At 39.7% G+C, this 17,191-nt stretch overlaps 1 protein-coding gene across 1 annotated transcript in view; it reads left to right on the top strand.

Annotated features, from left to right (window-relative positions):
• Positions 1-17,191, top strand: part of zswim6 (zinc finger, SWIM-type containing 6) — a 195,849-nt gene that overhangs the window by 115,928 nt on the left and 62,730 nt on the right. Inside the window, exons 2-4 of the mRNA XM_087988736.1 lie at positions 765-1,121; positions 2,422-2,570; positions 8,535-8,685. Of these exons, the coding sequence (XP_087844862.1) occupies positions 765-1,121; positions 2,422-2,570; positions 8,535-8,685 (657 nt within the window). The remainder of the gene's footprint in view (positions 1-764; positions 1,122-2,421; positions 2,571-8,534; positions 8,686-17,191) is intronic.

The raw sequence follows: 17,191 nt of genomic DNA, 5'->3' as shown, positions 1-17,191 counted from the left end.
CCATGGCAAATGATCAAAAAATGCTGAAAAATTAGTTATGTCTAAATGCAGTGGTTTGCTAACTTATTTCACATACACTTTTCAAAATAGTCCTTTGAGATTTACACTCCTCTCCACATCTTTGGAAAAAAAATGAACTTGAGCGTTAAACCTGGCTAAGCTTGTTTCTGTACAGAAACATTTTCGATTGTTTTTTTGGCTTAGTTCCCACATTAGATTACTTCCAGTAAATCCTGTTTGTTCCAGAACAATGTAATACGTAGGAACTCAGCTTGCAGTAAGTCTCACCTGTGGGTAAGCAGCACAGCTATTATGGCGCGATCACTGGAAACTGCAAAAACTTCCACTCCTTCGACAAGTTGCAGCAACTCTATCCTGCCTAGCCTCCACTATGCTAGATTGAAGCAAATGGGTGAGGAGGGGGCATAGTTATGGTTTGGGACTGGTTTAACTTGCTTGGCAAATAATTTGTTTGTTGAAAGGTGAAAATGCAACATTTTATATTTCTTGAGTGCTGAAGTTATTTAGAAGTTTCCCTCCCTCAATAGTATTTCATAAAATATGGTTAAAACCATCACCTCTTTCTCTGCTGTAAAGCAAAGCAATTTTTTTTTCATTCTCTTTAATGATCCATGCTTTAATTGTTGATGCATTTTGTATTATGAAAACAAATTTGCATTTCTGTGTGTTTGTAGTTGCCAGTGTATGGCAGGATGAGTGTTTTATTGCATTGATAAATGCTTTCCTCTTTTTTTTCTTTTCAGGATTCCACTTAAGTGGCACAGTAACTGAACCTGCCACACAGTCGGAACCGGAAACTGTTTGCAATGTTGCTATCAGCTTTGATCGTTGCAAAATTACCTCAGTGACCTGTGGCTGCGGAAACAAAGACATCTTTTATTGCGCGCATGTTGTAGCACTCTCGCTGTACCGGATTCGCAAACCCGATCAGGTCAAGTTGCATCTTCCCATTTCAGAGACACTTTTTCAGATGAACAGAGACCAATTGCAGAAATTTGTTCAGTATTTGATCACAGTACATCACACAGAAGTTCTGCCTACTGCCCAAAAACTAGCCGATGAAATTCTCTCTCTCAACTCCGAAATCAACCAAGTACACGGTAGGTTCAGCATGAAGACCTGGCATTAAACTTACTCTTTATTCATTGAATCTGAATTTTTATAATGTATTATTATAACATTTTAACCACTCGATTGTAGACTGTGGTTCAGTATTTATTTATTAAAACTGAAATAAATATATTGAGCATGCTGATCTAAACCATTAGAGAGTGATTGTGTTTTTCATGATGGTCTTCCATTCTGCAAAACATGAAATGTGTACTACCGACAAATAAATCTATAGGAAGTGTCTGTGGTCTGAATTTCGTGACCTTTTTGCTGACATTTTTTGATTTCATGAAATTCCTGGGTGAACATTTAGTGTCTTTTGTTTCGACATTGTGACACATTAGTTGGTATGGCCAGAAGATTTATATACACTTGAAAATATTCTATTTTTTAACTTGCTAATTGTTTCCTCCTCGCGTATTCTGTTATTTCTTTGGTCATTCAGGCATCATTCATGCATTCCAAAGAATCATCATACTGGACTCCAAACAAAAATCGATGCTTTCTTTCTATAGCTGCTGAGTTTCTCCAAAACTTCAATTTCAAAAGTTACTTTTTTTTCTCTTGAATCATTTTTTATTCTATTTATGTATTTTGATTCTGAAATTAATTTATCTCCAATCCTTCAGTTTCCTACTGTTTGGTTCTTTTGGTTCCTGTCATGATATGAATTAACAATATGACATTGAGAAAAGCACCAAAGCAATTTGCTAAGAATCCATGGTGTCAGGCTCCTTTCTTCTGATTTGCTATTGCTCAGCAGAAAAGACCAAGGCTTGGATGAATCTTTCAATGTTTTGCAGTTGACTCCATGGCATTTTTCCAAGGATCTTGTCAGTTGCATGCAGCATTCTTGCCATTTTTGGCAATTTGTTTTGTTTGCTTTTCAGGAATGTGAAATTTGTTTTTCAGAGATGAAGACACCACAATAAACTCCTATTCCCCAATTGCTCCCTTCTCTTTTTTCATTGCTTTGCTTTCCGACAGAAAGATTGGATTATTTTACATCCGCGTGATGAAATTTCCCTCCCAAATAGGATTTGTGTGCCCCATTTGCAAAACGTGTAACCAACTTGCTGCATTCTTGCACGAAGGACAGGCGTAGAGAAATCAGTCCCCAGGCCCTGTGACTAAGTAGTCCATCTGTTTTTAATGCTAGAATTACTAGGTTGATATTACCTTTTTACCCACCACACACTCCCCTGAAAGCCATCTATTTCTTTCACTCTGTTAATATTAGAACTGAATTTAATTTGATACAGATTTAAAAGTTTTCTTCTTTGGATGAAGGTGCCCCTGACCCAACAGCAGGAGCCAGCATTGATGATGAAAACTGTTGGCACTTGGATGAGGAACAGGTTCAGGAACAGGTTAAACTCTTCCTTTCCCAGGGTGGTTACCATGGATCTGGAAAACAGCTGAACTTGTTGTTTGCAAAGGTATGGATTTTTAACTTGTCACTCACCCTGTAGCTGATGTGTATGTATGACAGATCAATACCAAAACTGACAGCTCACAATAAGTTAATCAAACTGTCGACATGAGGTGAAGGAGTAAAATAATCTGAGCCGAAAATATTACCGTGATCAACTGTACCAGACACATTGATAATTTGTTATTCTCATTTGACTTGTTTCTCTTAACGTCTTTTGTAAGTTTTATTTTAAAGGTGTCTTGGAACTCGGTTATTGAGTTTTAACAGAACGGATTTGGCTTGTTGAAATGCTCAGAGGCAAATCCTTTGCACGTGAATCCATAAAATGCTGTAGACTATGTAAAAACAACTCTTCCTTAAAGTCATTGCAGACTGTTTGATAAAATAACTCCTATTATTTGTTTTAATGGATTGTATCTCTTGGTCTGTGATAAATGCTATCTTATATCAGTGTCAATTTCTCTGCAAGTAATAGAAGCAAATAGCTTATCATAGAGTTTCATAACTCCATATTTTTAATGCAGCTACATTGTAGTGCAGGAATTTGAACAGGACAGTATAACCAGCCTAAACTGACATGCATATTATATTTAAAATTCATCACACCAAATGTCCAAGTCTATACTCCTTGTCAGTTTCTGAAATATAAATGGCTTTATAACTTCCTATCCTACATTTTGTTTGCATGTCGTCAAAGACTGCAGAATAAATATACCAATCCTGCCATCCAAGCAGGGAGTCATGTTCAAATGGAATGCAGATCAGAATTAAGAAATGAAGTAGTTGTCAACTTATTTTCATGCATCTACAGCTATAAATGAGCATAACTGTCCACCAGAAATTAGGATTATTGAATTCTCCCTTGCATTTTGACTGTTGTCTTGGAAATGGGTCTCAATTAATCTTTCTTTTGGAGGAGAAATATCTAATGGGAAGTTTAAGCAATTAGATTAATGATTTAAGTTAAAATTCAAAATAAATGTTGATGTCTGCCACGTGTGTCTCCACGTACCATGGTCTTCTCCACAGCTGTAATGTTTGGCTAAAATGGATACATTGCAAAATCTTTCACGGATAGAAGGCATTAAAAATTGTGAACTCTAGCACATTGCTAATTCAAACTCCACCATTCCAATGTAATTTTTCCCCTGGGCCCACCCATATGCTGAGTTTTTGTCTCAGCTGTGCTGACAATGGTGAAATGTCAAGTGAAAGAAAAGCTGGTCCTACCGTAGAACAGGAAATGGCAAGATAATCTCTCTTTACCTTTCTGTTAGCAAAATCCTGACTTCACATTGGTTACTAGACCTCCTTCTGGGTTTTAAAATAGATCCATGGTGACAGTTACAAGGAAGAAAAGCTGTCATTTATTTGTTATTTGTTTCATAAGTAATATGCTTCATGCTCAAATCAGTTTGCAATCATATGGTGTACTTTACATTTTCCCCTCTTGTTGAAGCCCTGAGGGTACATGCAGCAGCTGTCCTCTTCAGTCAAATGGTGAATGTTGATTGGCTAATTAGCTGTGGGAATGTTGACGTTCATCTGAAGTATATGTAGAAATATACAGCAGAGAAATGACCATTTGTCTCGAACAATTCATGCCAGGATCTGTTTCCTTCACCCACCTATTTAATATAAGCTGAAATGTTGACCTAATTTGTTATACCCACCAGTGCCCAAGGATGCCCAAAAACGGCATCCTTTAATTCTTGCCTGAATGTTTGAGTATTAGGTGGCTGTTATTGTGACAGTTTCCTGGCCCTGACCCCAAAGAGTTTTGGTAGTAGACAATTAGTAGGTTGCTTTCATGTTCTCAAATAGATATCGCAGGTTGGCTGTGGAAGCAGGAATCGACGTAGAGGCTGTCACTGGGGCTGTAGTGGGAGCCTGGCAGCGATGCAGAGATTCAAGAGGGAGGGCTACATGGAGAACCTGAAAGGGACTGGAATCACTATCCGCAGTGTACTCTGAGTCTGCTGTAGTGACAGAGGCCACTGTCTATTTGGCTTGTTCTTATTTTCTGGTTATTTTCCAAACGTGTCAATCTGGAGCTGCTGGTTCTTCTTGCTGTGCACTCACTTCTTGTAAGCAGGCGAGTCATGAACACTACCGAGGTCCTGGGTGCCTCTAGGAAAATTGCAGCTTCATCACCAAAATCATCTCCGTATTAAAACACAGAACTTGAAGATGCTGGAGAAATTCAGCAGGTCTGGCAGCAGCTATGGAGAGAAAGCAGAGTTAACGTTTCAAGAGCTAATTCAACATTCTCACTCCCCTCACATCACAGACCTGTTGAGTTTCTCATAGAATCATAGAGATGTAAAGTACTGCAAACAGACCCTTTGGTCCAACTCATCCATGCTAATCAGATATCCTAAATAAATCTGGTCCCATTTGGCCCATAAACCCTTCCTATTCTTATACCCATCCAGATACCCTTTTAAATGTTGTAATTGTGCCAGTCTCCTCCAATTTTTCTGGCAACTCACTCCTTATATGCACCATCCTCCACGTGAAAAGGTTGCCTCTTAGGGCCATTTTAAATCTTTTCCCTCTCACCTTAAGTCGAAGCCCTTTAGTTTTGGACTCCCTGACCCTGGGGAAAAGACCTTGACTATTCACCTTATCCATGCCCCTCATGATTTAATAAACCTCTAAGGTCATCCCTCAACTTTAGATGCTCCAGAGAAAATAGCCCCAGCCTATTCAGCCTCTCCCCATAGTTCAAACCCTCCAACTCTGGTAACATCCTTAAAAATGTTTTCTGAACCCTTTCAAGTTTCACAACATCTTTCCTATAGCAGGAAGACCTGAATTGAACACAGTATTCTAAAAGTGGCCTAACCAACATTCTATACAGCTGCAACATGACATCCTAACTCTTATATTCAATGCACTGACCAATCAAGGTAAGCAAGCCAAATGACCTTCAGCACCCTGTCTGCCTGCGACTTCACTTTCAGGGAACAATACCCCTGCACCCTTGGGCCCCTTTGTATTCCCCAGGGCCCTACCATTAACTGTATGAATTTTGCCCTGATTTGACTTGCCAAAAAACGACAACTCAAATTTGTTTAAATTAACTCCATCTGCCACTTCTTCCAAGGTTCTGTTCGACTCTCTGGTAACCTTCAGTGTCCACTCTGCCACCAATTTTGGTCTAGATTAGAGTGGTGCTGGAAAAGCACAGCAGGTTAGGCAGCATCTGAGGAGCAGGAAAATCAACATTTTGGGCAAAAGCCCTTCATCAGGAATGAGGACTTTTGCCCGAAACGTCGCTTTTCCTGCTCCTCAGATGCTGCCTGACATGCTGTGCTTTTCCAGCACCACTCTAATCTTGACTCTGATCTCCAGCATCTGCAGTCCTCAATTTCGCCACCAATTTTGGTGTCATCTGCAAACTTACTAACTGTACCTCCTATGTTCTCATCCAAATCATTTACATTAAATGAGCAAAAGCAGCGGACCGAACACACATCCTTGCGGCACACTGGTCACAGACCTCCAGTCCAAAAAACAATCCTCTACTGCCACCCTCTGTCTTCTACCTTCAAACCAGTTTTGTAACCAATAGCTCACTCTCCCTGGATCCCATGCGATCTAATTGTACTAGCCATGCAGAACCTTATTGAATGCCTAGCTGAAGTCCATTTGGACAATGTCTACTGCTCTGCCTTTTCCGGCAACTTGTTTTTGCACCAAGTCACCTCCCTTCATGACAGGCAGCATTCCTCTGTTCAAAATATCTTCCTTTTAGATATTTTTATTCAACCTGTTCAGATATGTTATGAAACCTCGGAAAGGAACTTGATGCCTGTGGCATCTTGGTTTTTAAACATTCATCTACTACCTCTCCTTTTGGACCACTCAACTACTAGGAGCTGCCTTTATAAAATTCTGAATGGATGAAACCGAAGGTATAATGCCCTTCTCAAGGGCTGTTAGGGATGAGTAATAAATACTGGCCCACCACTGGTGTCATATAACCTAAAAAGAAACTAACCAAATTGTGTTGGGTCATTCTATAATCTGTTGTAATTTAAAACAACAATACTCTAGTCTCTGTCCTTTCCACTACGATATCTTAATGAATCTGTACCGACCCTTTCTAAAACCTTCATACCTTTGCTATAATGTTTTTAGGCTGATATTGCACCCAGCATTCTAAGTGCAAGTTTTGTTAATATTTAACATGAGCTCATTATTCATGGCTTAGCTTTAATATTCTGTATCGCAAGATAAAAGCTACATTTCTTATTCTATGCCCTTATCTAGTTGGGATACTGTCTTCAGTACTTGATGCACCCTCCAAATTATAGTGCTGTCTTACAGCATCAAGCTTACTTTCATTAATTAACTGCCTTTTTACACCAAAATGCTTCACACCAGCTGACTGCCTTCATTAAGCTCTTGCCTTGAAAGTATCCCTATTCAAGTTCTTTCAGATGTAGTGTTTTGTGCATGTTTGACACCATTCCCTCTGGAACTGCATCTAAATCCTTTGGGTGTAGTGAACAGAAAACAACTCTTATGAGAGACCACTATCCACTCATGACTGCTCTTAAAAATTGTCTTTAACTCCTTTCTATCTTGACCAAGTTTTAATCTGGCTTTCTCTCCTTGCCTAATTCTATTTCACTTTAATCTCTCATAATCTTCCAAATGCTACCTTGTCTAAGTCTTAAAGTTCACTACGTCCACCATATTTTCCAAAATCTATCACCTCTGCTATCTTTCAAGAATTCTGAGCACAATTATCCTGTAAAATCCTTGCTGATTGTGTCAATTTTCTTTATGGTGGTTACATCCTAAAACAAGACTCAAAAGAGAAGTAGGTTAGCTGTTGTGCAAATCCTTAGATTAAGTCAGTTGCCTTTTTTTTTAAAAAAAAAGGCTTGTACAACATTGGCCATTCTCAAATTTTCTGGTGGGCCTCCACAGTTGTTTGAACTTAGAATATAGTGTATAATTGTCCCTTTCAGCCCTTTTTCAGAATCATAATTCATTTAAAGTTTTTTTTGAATCGTAATTTCTCATCTCACTCTCAACACATTTTAGCATTCCATTTCAGCTGGGGTCAGTGACCAGTGGTTGGGTGTGGCTTTTGGGAATGGGGAGGTAGATAATTGACTGACAGCACCTCTTAATCATTCTATTTCAGCCAACAAACCCTTTGAGCAGGTACTCGTTTGCAAAACATTTCAAATATTCTTGTAAATAACCATATCTTTCCTGATGAATTAAGCAGCCATGTATACTCCTGCATCTTTTTGTCTGATCCAAATTTTTTTAATGCTCGTGTACTTATAGAGGACTATTTCTTTGTGTCTAATGTTCTTGATGATCTGCAGCATGAAATGGATGAAAAAATATTCAACCTTGAAAGCACCCACACCCAGGGTAATTTCTTTAGCAGTCCCTTTGGACCAAGATTGATGATCATCCACTCCAGCATGATGGGCGCGTCCACGTCTAACATTTTGAATATCAGTGCACCGTAGTGCCCAAGGCATGGTGAAACTAATATACAGAGGAACCTCTATTTTATCTGAACCTCGATTTTATCTGAACCTGATCACCAAGGTCTCGAAGCTTGGCTAAACTGTGTTATCCAGCATTAGATTATCCGAACAAAATACTCCCCACCCATGTCATTCAGATAATCAAGGTTCTTCTGTAGGTGCCAATGTTAGATGAGTGATTAATTACTATTGAGGAAATAACTGGTGAAAGATCATTTTGTTTTGGCACTCACTTTAAATAATTGTGGCCACTGAAACAATTGAGCAATTAAATTGACAGGGATTTTTGTCTTCCGTGGTTGAAACTGTTTACCAGACCTGATGGCCCATGCAGGAAATTGTCTGCAAATTCATGTTCAACAAATGCATACCTTGGAAGAGAATTAATAAATGGTTCATGATGTCTGCACCTTGTGCTTTAATAAATTGTCTTGTTTTGGCAGGTGCGGGAGATGTTAAAAATGAGGGATTCAAATGGTGCTCGAATGTTAACATTAATAACAGAACAATTTATGGCTGACCCCCGTCTGTCTTTGTGGAGGCAACAAGGAACAGCCATGACTGACAAGTATAGGCAACTCTGGGATGAACTAGGTAAATAAGTTCTGTTGAAGGAAAAATGTTTCATAAATTTTCAAAAGGATTAAGCAGTGAAGGCGTTCTTATCATTTTTGTCTTCTGCCATATTTAGAAACATAATAGATACCCGAATAGTTAAAATTTAGGTCTGTTAGTGATCAAAGTGCAAATCGTTGTCCTGTCTCTGAAGAAATTAGATAGTAGTAAGCGTTCAATTAACACTGACTTTTGTTAGGTTAAAATCATAATCTTGTGGTGTCTTTGCTGTCTATTGTCTGTTAAGTGGGCTGTAAATTCTGAGGAGTGTCTGCCAAGTGAAGCAATGAAACTCCAGAATGCTTATTACTCCACACATGCTGTTCCTTGAAAAATACACCTGACTGGTTGGTTACAAATATTTCCAGCTGAAATCTTGCTGTGATAACCAGGTTTGGTTAAACATGGTTAACTTAAAAACTCTCTTTTCTCTGTTTTGTTAATAAATTAGCTTATCAGAAAGTATTGCGTGGTGCTGCTTGCTATGAATGTCTGAACTCTGGTTGTGGCCTGAGTTTTATTGTAGATTAAGAATGAGAAAGAAATCTATTGTTGCATTGCAAATTACAAGTATTACTTTATACGGAGATAAACAGCCATGAACGAAGAAATTAAAATAATGTGTAAATGCTTTAAATTTTAAGTAAAACGTTTTTCAAAAGAGCAATTTTTTCAAGTGTTGGCCTCTCCTCTCAAAGATTGTCAAGAACTTGTGATCATCTTAGGGACTCAATTATGTTGATAATTTAATTGAGGATGCCTTTCTGTTTGCAGACACCTTTTAATCAGTGTTCTGATGCAATATTGTCATTTACAAAAAAGTGAAGTCATCTGATGCTCATATTTTGCTTCATTTGGTTGATTGGTTTTAATGCATTTTTGGTGTTGGTTAATCTCAATTTAAAGTGAAGATCAGGAGTGTTTAGAGGAGCACAGTGGATGTGGATCTAAGGGGTTAGCATATGGTAACGTTACAAAAGCTTGATTAAATTGATTAAGGCATTCAACTGGCTATATCTGTTGGAGAAATCAGGAAAGAAGGGGCTTGATCATAAAGTTTAGATCTAGGCCACCTCAGCATGACTTCAAGTGACGCACGTTTTGGTAAAAAGGGTATTGGGAATCTCTGACAATCTTTCACAAAATGTAGTGGTCATCAGTTAATTTGAAATCTAAGACTATAATCTGTAGCTTTTAGATCAGTAAGTATATTGAGAAAAGTGAATTAAAGGTAACTAAAAAGAGCAGGGTACAAATCAGTGATAAGCCAATTGAATCGTGGAATAGGCTCAATACCTATTTCCTATTGTTAAATTCCTACCTACTTAGTGGATGGAGGAAAGAAACAATTGCTAGTTTGAACTGAAATTTGCATTTTATTCTTTACCAGCTGATTAGAAAAATTGAGAGCTTGAATAAAATAAGAGATTAAAATGCTTGCCATTGACTGAAGTATCGTTTCCATTAAAACTTTATAAATAGAAGTGGCTGTGGCAATATGAGTTAACTCCTTGGTTAATCCCTAATTTATCTGAGGTTATGTACAGTTCAGATATCACCTTCTTTGGGAGATTTAAAGATTTATTGTGATGGCTTACATTTCCTTCCTGTTTTTACATCTTTGATAGACTTTCTCTATGGATCTCTATTATTATTATTATTATTGTTTTTGAAGTAGAATTTGAAACTAGTTTTCATTGTTTAAAGTGAAGTGTTATGTGTATTAATTGTTTTTGTTCACTCACTACACACTGGCATTGCAGACTGGCCAGCATTTGCTGTTTGTCCCTAGAAGCCCTTGAGAAGATGGTGGTCAGCTGCCACCTTGAACTGCTGAGTCCATGTGCTGTAGGTTGACGCACTGTGGTTGGGGAGGGAGTTCAAGGATTTTAGCCACCAATGTAATTCCACGTCAGAACAGCAAATGGTTTAGAGGAGAATGTTTTGTTTTGTTAATGGTGTTCCCATGGATCTGCTGACCTTGTCTTTCTAGATGGTAGTGGTTTTGAGTTTGGAAGGTGCTTTCTGAGGAACTTTGAATTTCTGCAGTCCATCTTGCAGATGATACTGCTGCTAATGAGCTCTGGTGGTGGAGGGCGTTGCCATATGCGGATATGGTGCCAAAATGTGGACTGCTTTATTCTGGAAGGTGTGAAGCTTCTTGAGTAATTTTGGAGCTGCACCATCCAGGCAAGTTGGGAGGATTCCATCACATTCCCAACTTATAGCTTTTAGATGGTGACTGGCTTTGTGGATCCAGAAAGTGAGTTACTCTCCACATCATCCCTAACATTTTGCCCGGCTGTTGTAGCCATGGTTTATGTTGATTTCCAGTTGAGTTTCTGGGTGATGGTAATGACCAGAATGTTGATAGTGGGAGATTCAATGATGGTCACATCATTGAATGTAAAGGGGCAATGGTTGGACTATCTCTTGGTGTTGGTGTTGGTGTCGGTCATGGACTAGCATTTGTTGGGGGTGTATGTTACTTGTCAGCCCGAGCCTGAATATTTTCAAGGTATTGCCTGTGCTTAGCTAAACGTCTTTAACCCCTATCATTTCTGCCTCCAACACCATCCATGGCAGTATCATCCACACTCTACCACTCTATTTTGAAACAAAAACCTTATCCCCACCCCTCCTTTGAACACCCCACCCCACCACCTCTATAAACCTCTATCAAGTCTCCCTTCAGCCTCCACTGCTCCAAAGATGAAAACCCAAGGTTTTTCTAGCTTCTGCTGTAGCTCATAACCTCTAATCCAGGCAGCATCCTGTTAAATCTCTTCCGCACACTCTGCAAGGCTTCCACATCCTTTCTGTAATGTGGTGACCAGAATTGAATATAATACTCTGTGTGGCCTAACCAAAGACTTTTAAAGCTGCAACATGACATCCCAACTGTTGTACTCAATTCCCTGATTAGAAGAGGCAAGCACGGCATATGCCCTCTTTTCTACCCTATCTAATGGTGTGGCCACTTTGAGGGAGCTATTGACTTGAGCCCCAAGATCCTGTTACATCAATGCTGTTCAGGGTGCTGCCATTAATTGTATACTTTTCCTTAACATTTAATCTCCCAAAGTGCAATACCTGACACTTGCCTGGATTAAACCCCATCTGCCATTTGAGCACCTATAACTGATCCACATCCTGCTGTATCCTTTGACAACCTCCTACACAATCCATGGATTGTTATGTTGTCTGCAAACTTACTAACCCATCCATTTACATTTTCATCCAAGTCATTTATGTACATAACAAACAGCAGAGATCTCAGTACGGAGCCTTGTGGAACATCACTAGTCACTCATCACTACCCTGAAAAACACCTTCCACCACTACCCTCTGCCTTGTAGGGGCAAGTCAATTCTGAATGCACATTGCCAAGTCACTGTGGATCCCGTGCATCTTAATCTTCTGGACGAGCCTATCATGAGGGAACTTGCCAGAAGCCTTACTAAAATCCACGTAGGTAACATCCACTGCTCTACCCTCATTGATCACTTCTGTCACCTTCTTGAAAAATTCAGTCAGGTTACTAAGACACGACCTGCCTGCACAAAGCTGTGCTGACTGTCCCTAATTAAGCCATGTTTTTCCAAATCTGTGTAAATCCTATCTCTTAAAAATTATCTCTGTAACTTCCCAACCATTGGTGTGAGACTCACTGATCTATAATTTCCTGAATTATGTCTATTTTCCTTCTTGAACAGAGGAACAACATTCGCAATTTGCCAGTGCTCTGGGACCTCTCCAGAGGCTAGTGAGGATATAAAGATCTTGGTTAAGCAATCTCTTTTGCCTCTTTCAATAAGCTGGAATAGATCCCATTGGGCCCTGGTGACTTTATCCACCTTAATACATTTCAAAAGATCCAATATCACTCTTGATCTCAAAATGCAGTAGCATATGAGCATGCTCCATACAAATCTCCATATTCTCCATATCCCTCTCCTCGGTGATTACTGTCATAAAGCACTCATTTATCCTTGAGTGGTCCTATCTTCTCCCTAGTTATCCTCTTGTTTATAATATATGTATAGAATGCCTTGGGTTTCTTCTTAACCCTACTTGCCAAGATCCTTTCATGGCCCCTTCTTGCTCTCCTAATTCCCTGCTTGAGTTCCTTCCTGCTTTCTTTATATTCCTCATAAACCCTGTCAAACTTTGTTCCTAAACCATAAGTAACAGCTCCTCCCAATTAACATTCCTTGCCACAAGGTCCTGATTTATCCTTTACATAGCTTCTTAAAAGCTCAAGGAGTTGTGATTACTGTTTCCAAAATCCTTTCCCACTGGAAGGAATCACCTGGCAAGGCTCAATAGCCAGTACAAGATTCAGTATGGCCCCTCCTCTAGTTGGACTATCCACATATTCTTTTAAGAGGAGTTCTGATTGTTGCTGAATATTGTGCAATCATCAATGAGCATCCCCACTTCCCACCTTATGATGAAGGGAAGGTCATTGATGATACAGCTGAAGATGGTTTGGCTTAGGACAGTACCCTGAGGAGCTCCTGAAGAGATGTCCTGGAGCTAAGACGACTTCGCTCTAACAACAACAACCATCTTCCTGTGCCAGGTATGACTCCAAGCATCAGAAAATTGTGTAGCACCTTTATTCAGAAAGGGAAGGAAACTTAAAACTGATAATTATCGACTAGTTAGCTTAAAAGCTGTCATTGAAACAAAAGTGGCATCTATTATAAAGGATGTTATAGCAGAGTATTTAGCAGTACAGTTTAATCAAGCAGAGTTATAACTGCTTCATGAAGGATCAATCATGCCTGACAATCATGCCTGAGAAGGTAACAACAAACAGGTAGACAAAAGGACCCTTTAGTTGTAATATAGGGATTTGAGGGGCAACCTTTGCACATTCAAGGGTGGTTAGTATGTGGAATGAACTGCCAGCAAAAGTGGTAAATGCAGTTAGTTACAACTTTTGAAAAGACATTTGGACAGGAACATGGACAGGAAAGGTTTACGTGCATATAGACCAAACACAGGCAAGTGGTACTCGTTTAGTTTGGGAAAGTTGGTTGGCAAGGACAAGTTGGACTGAAGGCTCTTTTCCTGTGCTGAGAGACTCTGGCTCTATAAAAGGCTTTTGATAAGGTACCGCATAAAAGGCTACTATTTAAGATAGGAGCCTGTAGTGTTGGGTGTATTAAACTAGCACAAATGAAGGATTGGCTAACTAATTGAAGATAGAGTTGGGATAAAGAGGGCATTTTATAGATGGAAAACTTTCAGTGCTGGGACCAGAATTATTTGTAGTAATATCTCAGATGATGGAAATGAATGTACTGTTGCCAGATATGCAGAAGGCACAAAGTAAATGGGAAGGCAAGTTATGAGGATGAGACAAGGGGTATGTAGAGGGATATAAACAGATTAAATGAGAAGGCAAAGACTTAGCAGGTGAAATATAACATTGGGGAAAAAGTGAGGTTGTGCATTTTGGCAGGAAGAATACAACTTCTGAGCATTATTAAAATGAAAAAAGACTGCAGAAAACTGCAGAAAATGGATTTTGGAGTTATGGTATATGAATTACACAAAGCTAGCACCTAAGTTCAGTAATAAGGACAGCAAATGGACTGTTGGCCTTTATTTTAAAGTGAATGGATTATTAAAACAGGCAAGTCTTCGTAAAATTATACGAGGCACTATCCAACTTCAGCTAGAATCCAATCAACTGTTTTGATCCCCTTATCTAAGGAACATTATATACCAGCATTGGAGGCAGTCCAGAGAAGATTAACTAGGTTGATCCTGGGTATGGAACAATTTTGTAATGAGGAAAGGTTGAGTCGGTTGGGCTTGTACTATTTAGAGTTTAGGAGAATGACTGGAGACCTCATTGAAACATAAATTTCAGAGGGAGCTCGACCAGATAGATGTATTGAGATCCTTGTGGGACGAGCTAGGACCAGAAGACACAATTTCAGAAGAGGTTTCCCTTTTAAGACACAGGAATTCTTTGAGTAGTGAATCTGTGGAATACTTTACCGTGAAGCTGTGGATCACTGAGTATATTCAACGTTGAGACAGATTTCATTCAGGGAATCATGGGTTATTGGAATAAAACAAAAAAATGGAGTTGAGGATTATCGCATTAGCAATGATTGTCGCATTGACGCACAGACTTGATGGTCTAAATGGCTTACTTCCCCTCTGTCTTAGTCTAATGGATTATTACTGTGCCACAAGATCCTGCGGTTCACGTGGAGGCTCAGGAACAGAGAGGGTGAGTCATTAGTGGGCATGGGAGGGTCTTGGGTGTGAATGTGGCCCGAAGAGGTATGAAAGAAACATTTGAAGGCATGACAGGCTAAGGTAGAGGGCATGGAGGAGCGAGCTGGGAAGGGCCTGGTCTTCTGGGTGTGTTTAGGATAGTCAAGAAAAAAGCTTAAAAACAGTGACAGTACTGTTTCTATACATTGATTCATCCCAGGGTGTAGGCTGGCAGACTCCTTGCAGGGCTTTGAACTCCCCTTCAACATTAACCCCATGGTGAGTGATCCTGGACAATTATTCATAGGAGGAGCCAGCTGAGCTTGCAAGTTGAACCATGTCCCACAGAGTGGCATATATATGAATATCGATTAAAATGTTAAAGCAAAAACAGTCTCATTTGTTTTCACAATGAAGGTAGTGTGTTTAACTCCTGTAAGTGTGCCAACTATGAGGCATGCTGGTACATCTAGCTCTGAGTAAGCTCGTCTCAGCAAATAACAATGATGTACATGTTACATTTAGCTTAGATTATTCAGATGAAATAGTATGTTAAGAACATTGGAGTTGGGCAGGAAAGTTGTGGCTGAGATGGAGAGACTCCCTGTTTGTTCCAGAGCCACTTTATAGACCACCCACAGTAACAGCAGGTTTCCCCACAGTGTGATTGATTTGTCTCCTGTGTACATTGCTGGCATTTGAAATTTTAATTGGAATCATGTGACAGCCAGTGAAGAAACGAGATCAATGGCGCTCACTTCATCTTCTGACCTAAGTGTGCCACGGTTAAAATAACACTCGAGATTATTAGGATGATAATGGTGAAGCTAAGAGATTTTTTAATTGTCCATAACTATCAAATCTTTAGCCTACCTTGATGAACATTTAAAAATCTCATCTCCTTTCTACTGGGAGGCCACTGTCCCTTTTTAAATTTGAACAGATTTGGACAGGAAAGTTGTGGCTGAGATGGAGAGAACTTCGTGTTCCAGAGGCCGTTATAGATCACTAATACCTGCAACTGACAGCAGGTTTCCCCACTGTGATTGACCTGTCTCCTGCGTATATTGTACCTCATTTCCTTTCGACTGGGGGACTACTGTCCCTTTCTGGTTTTGAACAGAGGTAATTTTTTTTTTAAATTTGAGCTAGCAACATTGATCTGCAAGTAAAGGACTTGACCAGTATTTGACCTTGGTCAGAAGGAACAATGTTTTGGTCAAGCAATACATCCATTGATGTGGTGAAGTACACTGAGCTCATGTGCTGATACACAAAGCCAAACTACCATTGGAATGGAGTGAGATGGCTCATAATCTTTGTCTTTAATAAAGTCATTTCAAGAATTCATTCTTTAGGCATTGTTCAACCTTGGTATGCCTTTTGAAATGGCTGAAGGAGAATATGCACTTAAGGTAATGATCATTAGTGGGTGTGATTTTTACCAGAGTTGAGAGGTCATATGTCTAAATAATAGACAAACCTTTAACAGGAGTTACAAAATTCCAGCTGAGACAATGGTCAATACTTTTCCAGGGACGTTTGAACCTCTCCATTAGACACAAATGGGATTCAGAAGCTTGCATATATTTTCTGATCATCCTATCCAGAGATGTCGTTAGACACCTCTGGATCAGGTGGGACTTGACCCCAGGCTTTCTGGCTCAGCGGTAAGGACACTGCAGCTGCACCACATGAGCCCTTCTGAAGCTTATGTGGGGGGAACACTCTCTTGCCTGTCTTTTTTCCAAGTTGGTCAATTAGTGGCCAGAGGTTTGGCGTGCTGTCCAATTAAGGATGATGAGCAGGCTCTCAAAAAGTGATGGGCAGGGGAACCAATTAGGACATCTTCCAGCTCAAAAGGAGCAACAAGATGTTGCAGGTGTGAGAAGAGCAGCCTAAAATGAAAACATTTCTCTTAAACTTTGGAGGAAAGAAGGCCTTGAAACCTTTGCATCCCAGTCCTCACCTGTGGTTGGGTATGTTATTGACAATATGTGGTGGTTGTTGCTCCTTCTGGTCGGGAGGGTCTTGGAGCCTGCGAGGGGTACTGGGACCTGGGTCCTGATTGAAAAATTCTGATCAGCCACCTTGAAGATTGGAGTCCTGTTTCCCAAACCAACTGCAATCATTCTGTTCCCTCACCACCTCCCCAATCCCATGCTGCCACCTCACTGTTAAAGATGAAGAGTTGAGTGATTGCTGCTTGGCCAGTTACATCTGTGTTCATCACTGAATTGCT

This window comes from Chiloscyllium plagiosum, unplaced genomic scaffold, assembly GCF_037043375.1.
Source record: "Chiloscyllium plagiosum isolate Xiang-an unplaced genomic scaffold, Cpla_swu_hap1 HiC_scaffold_1, whole genome shotgun sequence".
Taxonomy (NCBI): domain Eukaryota; kingdom Metazoa; phylum Chordata; class Chondrichthyes; order Orectolobiformes; family Hemiscylliidae; genus Chiloscyllium; species Chiloscyllium plagiosum.
This window is presented reverse-complemented; position numbering and strand designations above follow the sequence as displayed.